Here is a 17,744-nt window from a genome sequence, read left to right as displayed (position 1 = left end):
ACCCGGAAAAACTGTCTGTGGACAAACGCTGGCTCCCTCGGCCTGTAAACAAGATGAGTACCGCAACCCCAGAGTCGTCTGCGACTGGACTTAACTGCCAGGGCTCCCTTTACCTTCACCTTTTTTATTTCCATGAATAACATTTTAATTGCTTTTTTTTTAAGAAGCTGGGGATTGTATCCCACTTACAGAATTTTCTCTTTTGTTGTTAAAATGTTATTGGTACTTACCAAACATTCAGATTTTATTTAAACTGCTTTCTCTATTTAAAAAGCAGCATATATAAATATATTAAATTATAGTATAAATAATATGATCAATTTCTGCCTTTGAGTCCCTCTTTTAATTTTTTTGCAGGCATCCACAGCTATTACAGCCTGCAGAACGAAGTGATGACATCAGTAGACAACCTGGACTTCCGCCATCACAACTACAAGGACATGAGACAGGTGAGGAGAAGAGCCTTGACATTTGCTGCTTTCAAGAGGCTTTGGTTAGGTACAGTGGTACCTTGGTTCTCAAACGTATTCTGTTCTGGAAGTCTGTTCCAAAACCAAAGCATTCCAAAACCAAGGTGTGCTTTCCCATAGAAAGCAATGCAAAATGGATCAATCCGTTCCAGACTTTTAAAAACAACCCCTAAAACAGCAATTTTACTATCTAAACGAGACCATTGATCCATAAAATGAAAGCAATAAAAAATGTACTGCAGTCACGCAATCAAGCAATCAATCAGTAGCTGAACTGGGTTCCACACAGTCACAAAAACAAAACAAAAAAGAGCTACAAAAACAAAAATGCAAAATAAAGAGCAAAAACAGACAGACCTCAGCATAACTCTCAAAACAGAAGTGTGGCAGTCAAAACAGAGCATGTTCGGCTTCCGAAAAAAGTTTGCAAACCGGAACACTTACTGCTGGGTTTGCAGTGTTTGGGTTCCAAGTTGTTTGAGTACCAAGGCGTTTGAGAACCAAGGTACCACTGTATAAGCAAGAAAGGGAGAAAATGTAGCAATGACTCAATCCCAGAACCACTCCCAGTGGCTCGGCTCAAGCAGAATAGGGTTCCTGAAAGGTCTATCTACCCATTTCACTGCTGCTCTGCCTTTACTGAACATTTGCTCTGATTTGTTTGCTGGGAGGTTATACGCCAAGGATCGTTCATCCTGGTTTGTGGCACGGTGTTTATTCGTCTGCCCGTTAATCATTTATTCATCCCACACTTTTCAATGCCTTTCCCTGTAACTTGCCTAACCGCAAAAGTCAGTCTCTCTTTTCTCCGAAGTGGATTTGTTGTGCTAGGTCAGGGGTCGGCAAAGTTTTTTGTGACTTGGGCCGGTTCACGGAGCTTCCTGCAGCCAATGGGAAGCCAGCCAGCGTCGCAGAAGGCAGTCCCCGCCCTGCTCCGCACCGGTTTAACGCAGCTCATGGGAGCCGACTGAGCGGGGGGGGGGTGTCCCTGAGTGGACGGCGGGGGTCCATGGGCTGGTTAAACGACCCCCATGGGCCGCTTGTGGCCCACGGACCTTAGGTTGCCGACCCCTGTGCTAGGTTCTGCCAGAGTTCTTTGTTGTTGTTGTTGTTGTTGTTTAGTTGTTTAGTCGTGTCCGACTCTTCGTGACCCCATGGACCAGAGTACACCAGAGACTCCTGTCTTCCACTGCCTCCCGCAGTTTGGTTAAACTCATGTTCATAGCTTCGAGAACACTGTCCAACCATCTCGTCCTCTGTCATCCCCTTCTCCTTGTGTCCTCCATCTTTCCTAACATCAGGGTCTTTTCCAGGGAGTCTTCTCTTCTTATGAGGTGGCCAAAGTATTGGAGTCTCAGCTTCAGGATCTGTCCTTCCAGTTAATCAACTTCCATTGTGCAAACCTGAACTTCCAGGTCTGTGCTTGACTCCTTCCCACAAAATGCTCAATCTGGAGGTGCCATCTGTATTTAGAAGTCCTCTCTGCAAATGAAAAAAATAAATAAAAATTGGGAAAGAAAGGTGTTCCTAGGAACATTATACAAAAGCTGCTCTTTTTATGAATCGGAACTCCTTGCTTCCATCATGCATAATAAGCCTCACCTTTTTCTTCTGAGGACAGTTGGTTGAGTGGTCAGCAAATTGTGATGCTTTCTCTCCCTCCAGCTTATGAAGGTGGTGAATGAAGAGTGTCCCACCATCACCCGCATCTACAACATTGGCAAGAGTTCTCGAGGACTTAAAATCTACGCCATGGAGATCTCTGACAATCCAGGAGAGCATGAGCTAGGTGAGAGATGCACACCATTTGTTGTTGTTGTTGTTTAGTCGTTTAGTCGTGTCCGACTCTTCGTGACCCCACGGACCAGAGCATGCCAGGCACTTCTGTCTTCCACTGCCTCCTGCAGTTTGGTCAAACTCATGCTGTCACCCCTTCTCCTTGTGCCCTCCATCTTTCCCAACATCAGGGTCTTTTCCAGGGAGTCTTCTCTTCTCATGAGGTGGCCAAAGTATTGGCGCCTCAGCTTCACGATCTGTCCTTCCAGTGAGCACTCGGGGCTGATTTCCTTCAGAATGCATAGGTTTGATCTTCTTGCAGTCCATGGGACTCTCAAGAGTCTCCTCCAGCACCATAATTCAAAAGCATCAATTCTTCGGCAATCAACCTTCTTTATGGTCCAGCTTTCACTTCCATACATCACTACTGGGAAAACCATAGCTTTTACTATATGGACCTTTGTTGGCAAGGTGATGTCTCTACTTTTTAAGATGCTATCTAGGTTTGTCATTGCTTTTCTCCCAAGAAGCAGGCGTCTTTTAATTTCGTGGCTGCTGTCACTATCTGCAGTGATCATGGAGCGCAAGAAAGTAAAATCTCTCACTGCCTCCATTTCTTCCCCTTCTATTTGCCAGGAGGTGATGGGCCCAGTGGCCATGATCTTCGTTGTTTTTTATGTTGAGCTTCAGACCATATTTTGTGCTCTCCTCTTTCACCCTTAATAAAGGGTTCTTTAATTCCTCCTCACTTTCTGCCATCAAGGTTGTGTCAGCTGCATATCTGCACGCCATTAGATGGTCTCAAAGTGCCCATCAGCACATTTCAATTTTGACCCCATCTGCACCCTGCATTTTAGGCACTGTTCATACCACTTTAAGCAGTCATGGCTTCCCCCAAAGACTCCTGGGATCTGCCTCAAAGCCCATTACAGCCCTGAGGCACTGAGGCAGGTGAGGGCAAGTATTCAGACGAGCAAACATCCCTGCAAGCCCAGTGCAAAGTCATGTTTTTGTAAGTCTGAGTCAACGCATCTGATGGCATGCCCCATTTCCCAGAGTTAACTTGCTGGCACACGAAGCCCTGGGAGTGAACCGTGTAAGTGTATGATGTTAACCTAGTTCGATCATGACTCTCTTCCAAAAAACAAGAGAACATTATTTTAACAAAGTCTGCTCTCCATATAGTCGGGTGAGCACGCTTGAGTTATATTAACTGCCTTGGGTCATTTGCTTGGCTTTCACCTTTGTCAACATTTCCATAACAATGTCTGGGCCTGATGTTCAGATTTTTTAATTTATTATTTTTAAAAAGTATGCTTACCATAGCCATCCCCTTAGCCTTTTATAAATACTGGTACCAAAAAAAGCCCCCAACCTCCTACTCCATCCCACAACTCCTTTGGAACAAATCCGTTGTGCCAGGACTTTTTGTAAGCCAGCTTCGTAGATTGTCTGGACTCTCCATCTTAATACTCTGAGCTGGGAAACAGCAGTCCCAAAAGGTTTATGAATGCTTGGCTTCTCTGGATGCCATTCAACATTTTGACTGACGCAATTATAAACATGGAATATTCCAGTACCGAGAGAGAGAGAGGCTGAAGCAGAGGCCAAAAGCTCACAGCTTCCAGATTTCTCTGGAGTACTGGCAACATTTGGGTCATAGGAGCCAACTCCTAGGGGCTGAGGTCCCTTCAGCTCCCCAAAATATTTGAGGGGGCCAGCCCTCCCAATTGATGGACATTGCCATTCAAATGGGGTGTGTGCACCATGCCTTGTGATCAATTATATGCAGTGGGGCTTACCTGTCCCTCCAATATTTTTTAAAAGTTGGCACCCCTGATATGGGTGGTGTGGAAAGGGGGGTATTAGTACAAATGAAAAAAAACATTAAAGTAATTAACAGTATGAGTTTTAGTCAGTCAATTGATGAATGAATAATTTGGGTTGTAGCCAAAGCTGGTCTTTCTCATGGAAGTCAATGGACATGACTGACTTGGATTCCTCAGTTATTATTATTTTTTAAATTGTTTTATTGATTGTAAAAAAAGAAAAGAAAGTCAACAAAAAACACACACACTCCGAAGGATAATACAAATTACAAAAAAATAAGTTAATTTCTTACAACACAACTTCTTTTATGACTTCCAGTCACCCCATCAAGTGTCCCAGGTTTCTTCAGAATAGCGCACTTTTCATTATCACTCCAAACTTCTCCCAATTTTTTTATTTTAATGAGGTTTATTATGTCCATACAGGGGTCAGTCTAAGCTTGTCAGAGAATTCACATTTTTTTACAATGCTCTTTAAGATATTTTTAATTTTAATGGGTCTCTTCTGAGTACAGCTCAGCAGCCCCAAAGAAGCTCAACAGTTCTTGCCTGTCCATATCAGAGAGTTTGAGGCTGCCACTGCAGTTTGCGCAAAGGGCCACCATAGGGGGGGGGGAGAATGGGAAGACAACACTGCTTGGAATGCAACAGGTTGTGGCAACAACATCATCTAGATTCTCTGGAGCTAAGAATCACGACTTCAGAGTAAGGGAGGGACCTTACATAGGTGAGCCTTTTCTAATGGAGCAACACGGCAAACCTGCCTTTTTCTTCGCCTTCTTGCAGGAGAGCCAGAGTTCCGCTACACGGCGGGAATCCACGGCAATGAGGTGCTGGGTCGGGAGCTGCTGCTCATGTTGATGCAGTTTATGTGCAAGGAATACAAGGATGGGAACCCTCGTGTGAGGAACTTGGTGACAGAGACCCGCATTCACCTCGTCCCCTCACTCAACCCCGACGGCTATGAGATTGCCAGCCAAATGGTAAGTCTGGGTGGGATCAGGCTTTGCAGTGTGGATTGAGAGACTCTGAAGTAGGAATGGGCTTCGATTTCTCTCCATTTCTTATTTTTCCAGCTCAAGCTCTGTTTTCCACATTTCCACTTGAGTTCGCGACTTTGTTTAAAAAAGTCATGAAAATTCAATTTCATTTTAGGGTGAATTTCTTCTCATACGGAGTTTTCTAAATGAACATTTGCCTGATATACACACATTTTTGCAAGTCGATTTTTAAAAATATAATTCATCTTGTGTGTCATATTCACTAATATGTGCATTTATACGCACACTTTATACTAGTGCATGCATTTTTGTACACATTACCTGGCTGGGGAACTGCACTGCCAAATTCAGAAAGTGCAAATTTCGACAGGTGGGTATGTTTTGCATCTTGTTTCAGAAAGTGCAAATTGGGTACATTTGCCATTACAGTGGTGCCCCGCAAGACGAATGCCTTGCAAGACGGAAAACTCGCTAGACAAAAGAGTTTTCCGTTTTGGAGGTGCTTCGCAAAACGAATCTCCTATGGGCTTGCTTCGCAAGACGACAATGTCTTGCGAGTTCCTGCTGTTGTTTTTTTTTCCTCCCCCCCTTTTTCTAAGCCACTAAGCCGCTTATCAGCTGATCTGATCAGCAGATAAGCCGCTAATAGCCGCTAATAGCGCTAATCCGCTAATCCGTCAATGGGCTTGCTTCGCAAGACGAAAAAACCGCTAGACGAAGAGAATCACAGAACGGATTCTTTTCGTCTTGCGAGGCACCACTGTAAATGTACTGTAAATTTAATTTAGTTTATCCCCCATCCCAACTCTAAAGAGAGGGAAGAGAAGTAAGGGTTGGAGCGGGGAAGGGGGGTTAGATTGAAGAAAACTCTGTCATCTATCTATCATCTATCTATAGCTATCTATCTATCTATCTATCTATCTATCTATATCTATCATCTATCTATCTATCTATCATCTATCTATCTATCATCTATCTATCTATCTATCTATCTATCTATCTATCATCTATCTATCTATCTATCTATCTATCTATCTATCTATCTATATCTATCATCTATCTATCTATCTATCATCTATCATCTATCATCTATCTATCTATCTATCTATCTATCTATCTATCTATCTATCTATCTATCTATCTATATCTATCATCTATCTATCATCTATCATCTATCTATCTATCATCTATCTATCTATCATCTACTCTCTCTCTCTCTGCCTTCTGAAAAGGGATTCATAATGTTTTACTGGTCTTGCTAGCCAAACTAAAGATGGTGATGGGCAGGATCTAGTTATGGTTGTTCTGTAGCAGTTTGTATTGAGCAGTATTAATTGTTTGCTCAATATGTTTGTTTTTGCCTCGTTTACATGCTGTTGTGTTTTTTGATATGATTATATAGACTAAAACGTTTGCTATTTTTTAAATGCTATTGTTAATATTGTGAGTCAGTTTGGGCTCAACGTTGTTGCTGGAAAAGTGAAAAAAAGTTTAATATCAAACTTCTGCAGCAAAATGACCCATCAACCCCCAGGCTTCCATTCTACCCTGTGCAGCTGGGGAAGAGGCAAATATCCCTATGCCACTGCCAAAACAACCCTCTCCCATCCCTGCAGCTCCAAGGCTGGAGGAATGCCAGTCGTTCAACATACTCACCAGAGGACAGTAGTACCAAGCAAACATTTGAAAGCCTGCTTGTGATTGAGGCTACCAGAAGAGCAAACCTATGATTTTTGTCACCAGTGTGAATAACCGTGAGACCACATCCTCTTTCTCTTTGCAGGGCTCTGAGCTGGGGAACTGGGCCCTGGGGCACTGGAGTGAGGAAGGGTACGATATCTTTGAGAACTTCCCTGATCTCAACAGCGTCCTCTGGGCTGCAGAAGAGAGGAAATGGGTACCGCACAAAGTCCCCAACCACCATATCCCCATCCCTGAGCACTATCTCGCAGAGGACACTGCTGTAAGTATTCTCTTACTTCCGTACAAGCTTGACTTGGCATGCAAATCCTGAAAAGGGCAGCTGCGGGAGAATAGAGGGACGCAGGTGGCGCTGTGGGTTAAACCACAGAGCCTAGGACTTGCCGATCAGAAGGTTGGTGGTCCGAATCCCCGCGACGGGGTGAGCTCCCATTGCTCGGTCCCAGCTCCTGCCAACCTAGCAGTTCGAAAGCACGTCAAAGTGCAAGTAGATAAATAGGAACCGCTCTGGCGGGAAGGTAAATGGCATTTCCATGCACTGCTCTGGTTCGCCATACAGCTGTATACAGCGGAAGCTGTACGCCGGCTCCCTCGGCCAATAAAGCGAGATGAGCACCGCAACCCCAGAGTTGGCCACGACTGGACCTAATGGTCAGGGGTCCCTTTACCTTTACATTTTACTCCCCCTTGGTGGATTGCAACGGGAAACAAAATTTTTGTTGCATTGACACCGGCAGTTGTTCTAACCTAATTTCAACGTGCTGATTTCATATCTGAAGTTGGTTTTGTTCTGTAAGCTCTAGGTTTTTTTTGCAATTCATGTTTTTCACTTTTCACCATAATCTTTGTTTTTCACAATGCAAGAATTCAATATTTTATTAAACACATAGCCAAAGTAGTACAATATGAGTATAAATGTAAGTGACTTATATAGCATTGAACATGAACAATAATTACCATGTGGTTAGGGTAGATCAACATGTCAGTGTCCACTTATCCCCAGTGTAAATCTGACTTATCGGCAAAAGTCGGAAATTGAAAGATAAGTATAGCATGTACACAAAAATCAGTTTCAGATTTGAAACCAGCATTGACAGAACATATAAGAACAGTTGAAAAATCTCATGCAACAGAAAATGAAGGGGAAAAAAATGTTCCCCAGTGTTGGTTTTTATTTATTGAATTGGTCTACAAAGGCATTGCATTGGCTTACTTAGCAAATGGATACTGTAATGGGTATGAGTTACTCGTGCGTAAACTGGTGCCTTTCTGGGCTAATTTGCCTTATTAAGCCTTTCTGACTGCACAGCCCTTTCTCATCGTGGCTGCCTCAGTCGCTGGCAGAATCCGTCAGTGGGCATTTCTTGAACCTCTTCCAACATAAAAGTTGTTTGACACCCAGTCTCCTCCTCCTCTCACTGCGCGGGGAGGGCGTGGGTAGCGGTGGACCTGTGCTCTCCTCACTGAACTCCAGTGAAGAGTCTTGGAGCCCTCTCTCCGATTCCCCCATCTGCCCCCCTTTATCCCTGGTGTTGCGCTGATTTGCTTCCCCCTCTACTGAGCTGTTTCCCCCCCTGCTGCTGGGTCCTTCGCCAGCATCATCTGGGAGCCTCCCCTTCGCCTCTCGCTCCGATGTCAGTTCCCTGACAGATACATTTGGGGGAACTTTGGTTAACAGCTTGTGCTTCATCTGGAGATAACTAAGTCACGAGCCTGGGGTGGGGTGCAGGGGTGTACCTAGTTGCTCCAGCACCCAGAGTGGTGGGGGCAGGGCGAGCCGTCCATGGGGGCACCGCGGTAAGATGCCCACGGAGTCCGCCTGGTGGACGCAAGCCCCATGCTGCTCTTTTGGGCAGCGTGGGCCACTGCATCACTCCCAGGAGAGATGTGTGGCTCAGGCGTGCTGCAGGCCAGGTTCTGCGGTAAGTACCACCCCCCGCGGTGTGCCATTTTGTCACCCCCTCAGGGATTACACCTGGGACAGACCGCATCCCCATCCCACCCCCTTCCTACGCCCCTGGTGGGTTGACACACTAAGCCCAGCAATGGCTCTGTTCAGCACAGCATAGCAGCAGAATGTTTGCTTGTTTGTGCCAAGTTCGGCTTAGTGCTGTGTGCAAACCATATATATATATATATATATATATATATATATATATATATATATACACACACATACACACACACACACACACACACACACACACACAGTGGTACCTCAGGTTACATATGTTTCAGGTTACATATGCTTCAGGTTACAGACTCCGCTAAACCAGAAATATTACCTCGGGTTAAGAACTTTGCTTCAGGATAAGAACAGAAATCGTGCTCCGGCGGCAGGGCAGCAGCAGGAGGCCCCATTAGCTAAAGTGGTGTTTCAGGTTAAGAACAGTTTCAGGTTAAGAACGGACCTCCGGAACGAATTAAGTACTTAACACAAGTTACCACTGTATATGGAAAACAACTACCTTGACATGGGGATTTTTTTGGTTGGCAGAGCTGGGCAGATGAGGCAGAGTTTAGAGCACCAAGACTTTTTTGGAAGAAGCACAGATGTTGTTGCTTAAGCCAGAAATTTCCCTGTTCTGTAAGCGGCCTCGTGTTCTTCCGATTAAAGCTGCCATGCCAAAAATTAAAATGCCTCTTCTTTCCACAACAACAAAATCTTAGAGCCGGTTCTTCCAACAACAATAAAATCTTTGGGTAAAAATACAGTGCTCACAGAAAAATTGTGCTTGCTTTAATTATACTCACTGCTTTTATGTTAGGATGTGTTAATGTTCTTGTTTTGCTTTCATTTTTGAAATCTTAACTTTTTTTGCAAGTTGCTTGGAAACTTGCTGGAAGACAGGTTTCAAATCAAACAAATAAATTAATAGGAAGTGAGCTGATCCTTATCCCTTCTGGGCCACAGCTTGCTTATGTGTGTGAGTGCTTATTTATTTATTTGCATTAAAAACAGTAAAACAGTATTATAAAAGCAGAGATACAGCCATAATACCCAGCACCACAGTACTTTAACTACAGATAAAGTTTGCCTTTGACTGGCTTTGTCTCAGTGTGGTCACAAAAGACTTTGCCACCTGATTATTTTAATGGTAGGAACAGAACTACCTAAATTGTATCGAAATTTATTCATGTATGCTACTACAGCAGCAAGAATGTTACTTGCCCCAAAGTGGAAAGAAGCAGAAATCCCAGTAAAGGAAGAATGGATACAAAAACTTATGGAATATGCAGAACTGATGAAACTTACCAGAAGAATAAGAAATCAAGATAACAAGCTTTTTATAAAAGAATGGAAATGGTTAATTGAATATTTACAGATAAATTTACAGATTTACAAAAATACAGATAAATTTAAAGATAAACACATAAGAGCATTAGCAGGATTAGTACAATAACCTGCAGTTTTATAAGAGTATATATTTACAGTAGATAATTAAATGAGCAAATTAAGTCAATTTGGATATGCAGAAGATATTAAGAAATAAATTTAAGGGACCACAGAATGAGGGGGAAGGAAGTCAAATTTTGGAACGTCAAATTGATTGTGAAACGAATGAACAGTATTAACTTGAAAAGTATAAATAAAAAACTAAAACTGAAATAAAATAGTAGGTGGCAGGGCTTGAACCTGTGGTTGTCTTCTGCATGCAGAATATGTGCTTTGCCCCTGAGCTACAAATTTCTGTGCCTGTTGGCCCCACTTTGACTACACCTCTTCACACCTGTCCTGTGTGGTGTCCCTTTTCTCCCTCTCCTTTCTCCCTTCTCCAGATGGCAGTGGAGGTGAAAGCCATCATGGCCTGGATGGAAAAGAACCCTTTTGTCCTTGGCGCCAACTTCCACGGTGGGGAGAAGCTCGTCTCCTATCCCTATGACATGGCTCGCCCCGTCAACGAGAATGAAGTGGCACCTCCAGTGCTGGATGATTACGGAGAGGAGAACCCGGAAACCAGGGAGACTCCAGACCACGCCATCTTCCGCTGGCTGGCCATTTCCTATGCTTCGGCCCACCTCAGCATGACCGATACCTTCCGGGGAGGTTGCCATTCTCAGGATATGACCAACGGGATGGGGATCGTCAATGGAGCCAAGTGGCACCCTCGGGTGGGCAGTAAGTGTTGAAGAATGGGGGAGAGGTGGGATCATCATCATCTTGGAGTTGCTGCCTGTCCGGCACGTTTCCTCTGTACAAAAAGTCTTCCAGGCAGTAGCAGAGCTAGCAGCAGTTGCTTCCATGTGAGAAGAAGGGGAAAGTCCACACACTATTCTTTCTATCTAAACAGTATTTTATTTACATCAGCAGGCAAAAGAACAAACGATTCCACCAGAACTTGGACAAATGCCCCTCTTACCCAGCAAATAATAATAATAATAATCTATACCCCACCCTTCTCGGTTCAGAAAACCAGGCTCAGGGCGGCTAACAACAAATTTAAAACACTTAATTGATGCAACAAAAAACAGCATAAAATACAGTATAAAACATGAATAACAATAAATTCAGAATTCAAAAATCAATTTAGGGGGGAAATCCATCCAATAAACATTAGATGATCACCAGGGCTAGCTGACTAAATTACAGTGGTACCTCGGGTTACATACGCTTCAGGTTACATACGCTTCAGGTTACAGATTTCGCTAACCCAGAAATAGTGCTTCAGGTTAAGAACTTTGCTTCAGGATGAGAACAGAAATCGTGCTCCGGCGGCGCGGCGGCAGCAGGAGGCCCCATTAGCTAAAGTGGTGCTTCAGGTCTCCAGAACGAATTAAGTACTTAACCTGAGGTACCACTGTAGTCCTATTTGGGCCAGCAAGGAGACCAGGGGAGAATTAGCTGTGGGATCCCAGAGCGGGTAATCTTCATAAAAAGGGGAAGGGGAGGGAAGGAAGGAAGGGGAATAAAAGATCTGGCTAAGTTCAAGTTGAAAGCCAGGCAGAATAGCTCTGGATGAATGGAGACAACCTATGGGCATCATCTGAGTCACTGAGGATAGTAAGGATGTGCAGGATAGGGATGCACACCTAGAAATATTTCCTCTTATTTCCCATTCATTAGTGTCTCATTTCACTTCACAGTAGAAACCAGCTTGTCCTCTGGTGCCTGTAGCTTTGGCGTTTTCCAGCCAAATGGCACAGCATTTTTGGGTGTTTTTTTAACGAAAGCCAAGCCATGTAAGGTTCTCTGTTTTATAAGCAATTAAAAATGGGGCATGGGGACGCGGGTGGCGCTGTGGGTTAAACCACAGCCCCTAGGACTTGCTGATCAGAAGGTCGGCGGTTCGAATCCCCGCGACCGGGTGAGCTCCCGTTGCTCAGTCCCAGCTCCTGCCAACCTACCAGTTCGAAAACACATCAAAGTGCAAGTAGATAAATAGGTACCACTCCGGTGGGAAGGTAAACGGCATTTCCGTGCACTGCTCTGGTTCGCCAGAGTCATGCTGGCCACGTGAGCCGGAAGCTGTACGCCGGCTCCCTCGCCAATAAAGCGAGATGAGCGCCGCAACCCCCAGAGTTGGCCATGACTGGACCTAATGGTCAGGGATCCCCTTTACCTTTTAATAATAATAATAATAGTAATAATAATAATAAATTTTATTTATACCCCGCCCTCCCTGGCCAGAGCCGGGCTCAGGGCGGCTAACATCAATAAAATTTCAGTAGAAATAAGAAATAAGAAAAAAAAGAAAAAGAAAAAAAACACAATTTAAAATACAGGTTAAAATGCAATTTAAAATGCAGCCTCATTTTAAAAGTCAAAACCATAAGCGGAGGGAAACATAAGGGTCAGACTGAGTCCAAACCAAAGGCCAGGCGGAACAGCTCTGTCTTGCAGGCCCTGTGGAAAGATGTCAAGCCCCGCAGGGCCCTAGTCTCTTGTGACAGAGCGTTCCACCAAGGTGGGGCCAGTACTGAAAAGGCCCTGGCCCTAGTTGAGACCAACCTAACCACCTTGTGACTTGGGACCTCCAGAATGTTGTCATTTGTGGACCTTAAGGTCCTCCGCGGGGCATACCAGGAGAGGCGGTCCCGTAGGTATGAGGGTCCTAGGCCGCATACAGCTCCTCTTCACAGCCACCTAATCCCCTCTTTACAACCACCTAAGCTAATAGCTGTCACCACATCTCAGCAATATATCCTCTTCCATCTGTCCTTGCAGCCATGAATGATTTCAGCTACCTCCACACCAACTGCCTGGAGCTGTCCATCTACCCAGGGTGCGACAAGTTCCCCCATGAAAGTGAATTGCCGCAAGAGTGGGAAAACAACAAGGAATCATTGCTGACATTCATGGAACAGGTAAGGTCCAGCTTGGGGGTGGTGAAGATGAGAGGTCAGGACCGCTGAGCAATGCGGAGTGGGGGGCAAATAAACAACTCCCCCGGAGCACTCTGGGAACTAAAGTTAATGCTGACTTTAAAACGGGGGTGGGGAACCTCAGGCCTTGGGGCTGAATGTGGCCCCCCAGGCCTCCCTGACTGGCCCTTGGAACTCTCCCAAGGCCATACACCTTCACTGGCCCTGCTTCACATTCCGAGTGTTTTTGCCTGACTGAAACATGTCCTGAAACTCCGATGTTGCCTCTGGCATATCTGATGACAGGAGCGAGCCAGCAGTTACCCCACTGAGCACGTTGGGAGTTCTCTTTATTGTTGAAAAAAAGGGTCTCCACAGGAGTGTCAGGCCTAATAAGCACAGTAGCTGCTGAGGCTGAAGGTTCCTGCCTCCCCATGGCTGCCTAAGTCCCCTCCTCTCTAGAGTTTTCCCCAAGCAATCTGAGGCTGAGCCTGCGTGAAGCTAATGTCTCCTCCACCCTCTTCATGCCTCTACTGGTTCTGGGAGACTGGTTCAGGGAAGCTTGTCGCAGCAGGAGGGGGACATTCCTGCCTCCTCACCAGCCAGACCTACCTCCGCCTATTGGTCTCCCTTCTCTGTATGGATGGTTCATTTTACGGGGATATGGACTTATGTAAGCAGCCTTGCAATTCGTTGTTTTAGAAAAGATATAAGGGACTTGAAAATAATCCTGCTGCCTGAAATCTCCTCCTCCTTGCAGATACATCGGGGCCTTAAGGGGACGGTGACAGACCAGCAGGGAGACCCCATTGCAAATGCCTCCATCTCTGTTGTGGGGATCAACCATGACGTGCAAACAGGTATGTCTACAATGCTGAAGGTAGGGATGTGCAGCCACCTTGTAATGAACAGAAAATAGGTAGATGGATCTTCCATACGTTAACTGGCCTGCAGTCCAGCCAGCAAACCTATAGATGCCCGACATCCCAGTAACTGGGGAAGGAAGAGCGCTGAACATGGGGAACCAGAGGAAGAATCCAGTTCAGATTTCTCCAGTTTCTAAATCACTGGCACAACCGCTTTGCAAAGCTCAAGAGGCTTGCAGGTGTGTTTTTGTTCACCACGGCTGCTTGTGCTGCGAATTCTTGGCCTGGGCACATGTGGGCCCTGGCCAAACTATTCCTGTGACTTACACATATGCAACTTGTAGACTCAAAAGGGATCCCCACCCCTGTTTCGGAACACTTGGCATACCTTGGCCTTAGCGCTGACAAAACATCAGGAACAAAGCCTGCTTTAAAATTATTCCTGCCTCTGCCAAATACCTCCTGCCAGCCACCCACCCACTTCAAAATGTAGGTTCGTTCATGAAGAACGTGTTTTATGTGCAGGACTCTTAGCTTACAGCCTGCTAAGCCTTATTACGTGACTTTCTCCATTTTAAATGCCCAAAGACCTTGCTGACTTGGAGATATTGTTGCATTGCAATATCCCATAACTCCTGACTGTTGGCCATGCTACAGTGAGGGGGGAAAGTATTTGATCCCCTGCTAAATTTGCCCGTTTGCCCTCTGACGAAGAAATGACCAGTCCATAATTTTAATGGTAGGTTTATTGCAGCTGTGAGAGACAGAATAACAACAGCAAAACCCCCAGAAACCCAGAAGACAAAAGTCAGAGATTGATGTGAATTATAATTAGTGAAATAAGTATTTGATTCTGAATGACCCAGAGGAGAACTGGGTGAAAGTGTTGTGGTCAGATGAGACCAAAATCCAGTTCTTTGGCATCAACTCAACTCGCCGTGTTTGGAGGAGGAGGAATGCTGCCTACGACTCCAAGAACACCGTCAAACATGGCGGGGGACATATTATGCTTTCTGGGTGTTTTTCTGCTAAGGGGCCAGGACACCTAAGTCATCTTTTGCAAAGGAATCAAATACTTATTTCACTCATTATAATGCACATCAATCTCTGACTTTTGTCTTCTGGGTTTCTGGGGGCTTTCCTGTTATTCTGTCTCTCACAGCTACAATGAACCTACCATTAAAATTATGGACTGGACATTTCTTCGTCAGATGGCAAACGGGCAAATTTAGCATACTCCCCCCCCCCCCACTGTAGGTGGGACTTAGGGAAACCGAAGTCCAATAGGATTTGGAAGGCCACAGGTTCCCACCCCTGCTATAGATCTCTCTCCGCCTGCATGGGAAGATGGAAACACCAAAACTATCCTATGGGAGCACAGAAACCTACCATCAACCAGGACTGGCCATTTGTCTTTTAGCCCAGTATCGCGAACTCTGATTGGCAGCAGTTCTCCAGGGTCCCAGGCAGAAAGACCTTATCTGCTACTTGAGATGGTTTTAAATAGATATGCCAGGGATTGAACCTAAGCCTTTCTGCATCCAGAGTATACACCTGACCCCTCAACTAGGAAATCCCTCTCCTGTACAGAATTGTTGTCAAACGCTGCATGTCTCTGTCTGTTTCAGCAAGTGGTGGGGACTACTGGCGCATCCTGAACCCAGGTGAATACCGCGTCACAGCCAGAGCGGAGGGCTACAACCCCAGCGTCAAAACCTGCAGCGTCTTTTACGACATCGGAGCCACCCAGTGCAACTTCATCCTGTCGCGGTCCAACTGGAAGCGCATCCGAGAGATCATGGCCATGAACGGGAACAGGCCCCTCGGAAGACCTGTGCCGGGGGGGCGGCCCATGACCCAAAGGGAGCGCCTGCGCTGGAGGATGAGGATGCGGCAGAGAGCTCGCCTGCGCCAGCAGATGCGCAACCGCCTGCGCAACGCCGCCACGAGCGCTCCTCCCACGACGCTCCCAACCACAGAGGTCCCCTTCTTGTTCAGCAGCACCACGCTCCCGCCTTGGAGCCGAGAGCCGCCCACTACCGAAAGTGCCACCACCTGGGAAACAGAGGTCTACACGGAAACTGTGACTGAGTGGGAGACAGTAGCCGATGACATAACAGAGAAGGAGACCTGGGAGGAGACCACTGGCACCGCTTTCCCCATGACTACGGCAGAGACGTACACCGTGAACTTTGGCGATTAGCTGCAGCCAGCCAGCTTGCTATGACTGTAGGAACACTCTGAAGACATTCCCAAAGCTTCTCCTCACTCCATTTCCCTGGAGCAGATGCCTATAGTTGGATTGTCATAGTACAGTAGGCATCATCACCTGCTTTTTAGAATCCACTGAGACATCCACTTAGCAGGCTATGCCCACCAAGGAATCCATTTAGCAGGCTATGCCAACCTTAGCATTTACACCGTGGGCCAGGGAACCAGTGTCTCTGCAGATGCTTGTTGGACAGCATCTCCCATCATTCCTGACTACTGGGCTGGGCTGCCTGAGACTGATGGGAGCTGCAGCCCAATATCGTCTCGAGGGCCACAGGTTCCCCATTCCTGCCTTCCGCCACTTCTCAAGGCGCACATCTCAAGGGTTAACAACTCCGCTTGCTTTAAAGGGGTATCGGTCCAATCCTACAGCAACCTGATGTTTTCCAAATGGGGAACGGAGGTGAGTAGCTGAGCTGGGCTCTGAAACAGAAAATAGGCCAAGAACAGAATCCTTTCCCCCAGCTGATTACACAAAGCTTATTTGTGTTGAGGTGTTCTTTCCTCCACCTCACTTTTGCCCTGAACAGTACTCTTTGCAGCAGGGGTAGCCAAGGCCATGCTGGCCGGGGCGGATGGGAATTGAGATCCAACCACTGCTAGGGGTAACTACTTTGGCTATCCCAGTTTAAAAGCGGGGTATGAGATTTGAGGAATAGGGAGGGAATGAATGCAAACCCGGCCAACATCCAGCGACCCAAAATTCCATGCTCCCTGCCCTGAATGCATTAGAATTAAAAAAACATTAGGTGGCATTATGTATCTTCAGATTTATACCCTTAGCCACAATTTAGTACACAGTTGCATATGCACTTGTCTCTTTAAAAAAAAATCTGTAGGTTGCAAGTATCTCATCACTGTGCTGGATCATAGCCTTTATTTTTGGGAAAGGGTGTGTGCAGAATTCAGAGGGCTTGTTCCAGCTTTGGAACAATATTCTTACAATATTTGAGCGAAGGGCAGCAACAGATGTACAACTTGAGGCTCCAAGTACATCGTGCCAGCCAAGCTTAAACGTTTCTGATAACTGAACTCCCCTGCCCAAGGTTTTCTTTTCCATAAGGGCTAGAATCGTCATAGCTTTCAAAGCGATGTCCAAGATTCCATGGGAGCTACCAGATTCTTTATTAAAAGGTACAGTCCGATCGTCTAACAGTTATTCCAGCTACAGTTTCTCACCCTGTAGTGGGGAACATGTGGCCTTCCAGCTGCTGCTGGACTCCAACTCCCATCAGCCCCAGCTAGGATAGTTAGTGGTCAGGGATGATGGGACTTGGTATCCCAACAACAGCTACAGAGCTGCATGTTCCCCTACCCTGATCTAACCAAAGTTGCAGTTTTCCCTTTAATAAGCCTGTCAATTTCAGCAGCCGAGGGAGGGGAAATGGAAATTTGCCAAGTTCAGCAGTACAGGGCACCCAGGCCACAGCTGCCCAGGAGGCAGGTCTAGTGCCACCTTGATCACTTTTGGCTTTCCAACAGTTCTTGTTATATGAATAAAGTGAGTTATATATAAAAAGGAAGCAC

The 17,744-nt window shown here is 45.8% G+C and overlaps 1 protein-coding gene across 4 annotated transcripts in view; it reads left to right on the top strand.

Annotated features, from left to right (window-relative positions):
* The window catches only part of AEBP1 (AE binding protein 1), a 49,621-nt gene extending 31,881 nt beyond the window's left edge, over window positions 1–17,740 (top strand). For all 4 annotated transcript variants that reach the window (XM_083480372.1, XM_083480371.1, XM_083480370.1 and 1 more), the window contains exons 15-22: window positions 358–449; window positions 2,136–2,259; window positions 4,862–5,058; window positions 6,860–7,039; window positions 10,558–10,897; window positions 12,944–13,083; window positions 13,841–13,940; window positions 15,575–17,740. In XM_083480372.1, the coding sequence (XP_083336498.1) occupies window positions 358–449; window positions 2,136–2,259; window positions 4,862–5,058; window positions 6,860–7,039; window positions 10,558–10,897; window positions 12,944–13,083; window positions 13,841–13,940; window positions 15,575–16,149 (1,748 nt within the window). In that variant the 3' untranslated portion in view covers window positions 16,150–17,740. The remainder of the gene's footprint in view (window positions 1–357; window positions 450–2,135; window positions 2,260–4,861; window positions 5,059–6,859; window positions 7,040–10,557; window positions 10,898–12,943; window positions 13,084–13,840; window positions 13,941–15,574) is intronic.
* Window positions 17,741–17,744: the final 4 nt, after the last annotated feature.

This window comes from Podarcis liolepis (assembly GCF_965112155.1).
Source record: "Podarcis liolepis genome assembly, chromosome: 16".
Classification (NCBI taxonomy): Eukaryota; Metazoa; Chordata; class Lepidosauria; order Squamata; family Lacertidae; genus Podarcis; species Podarcis liolepis.
Note: the sequence above shows the minus strand (reverse complement) of the source record. Positions and strands in the feature narration are given on the sequence as shown.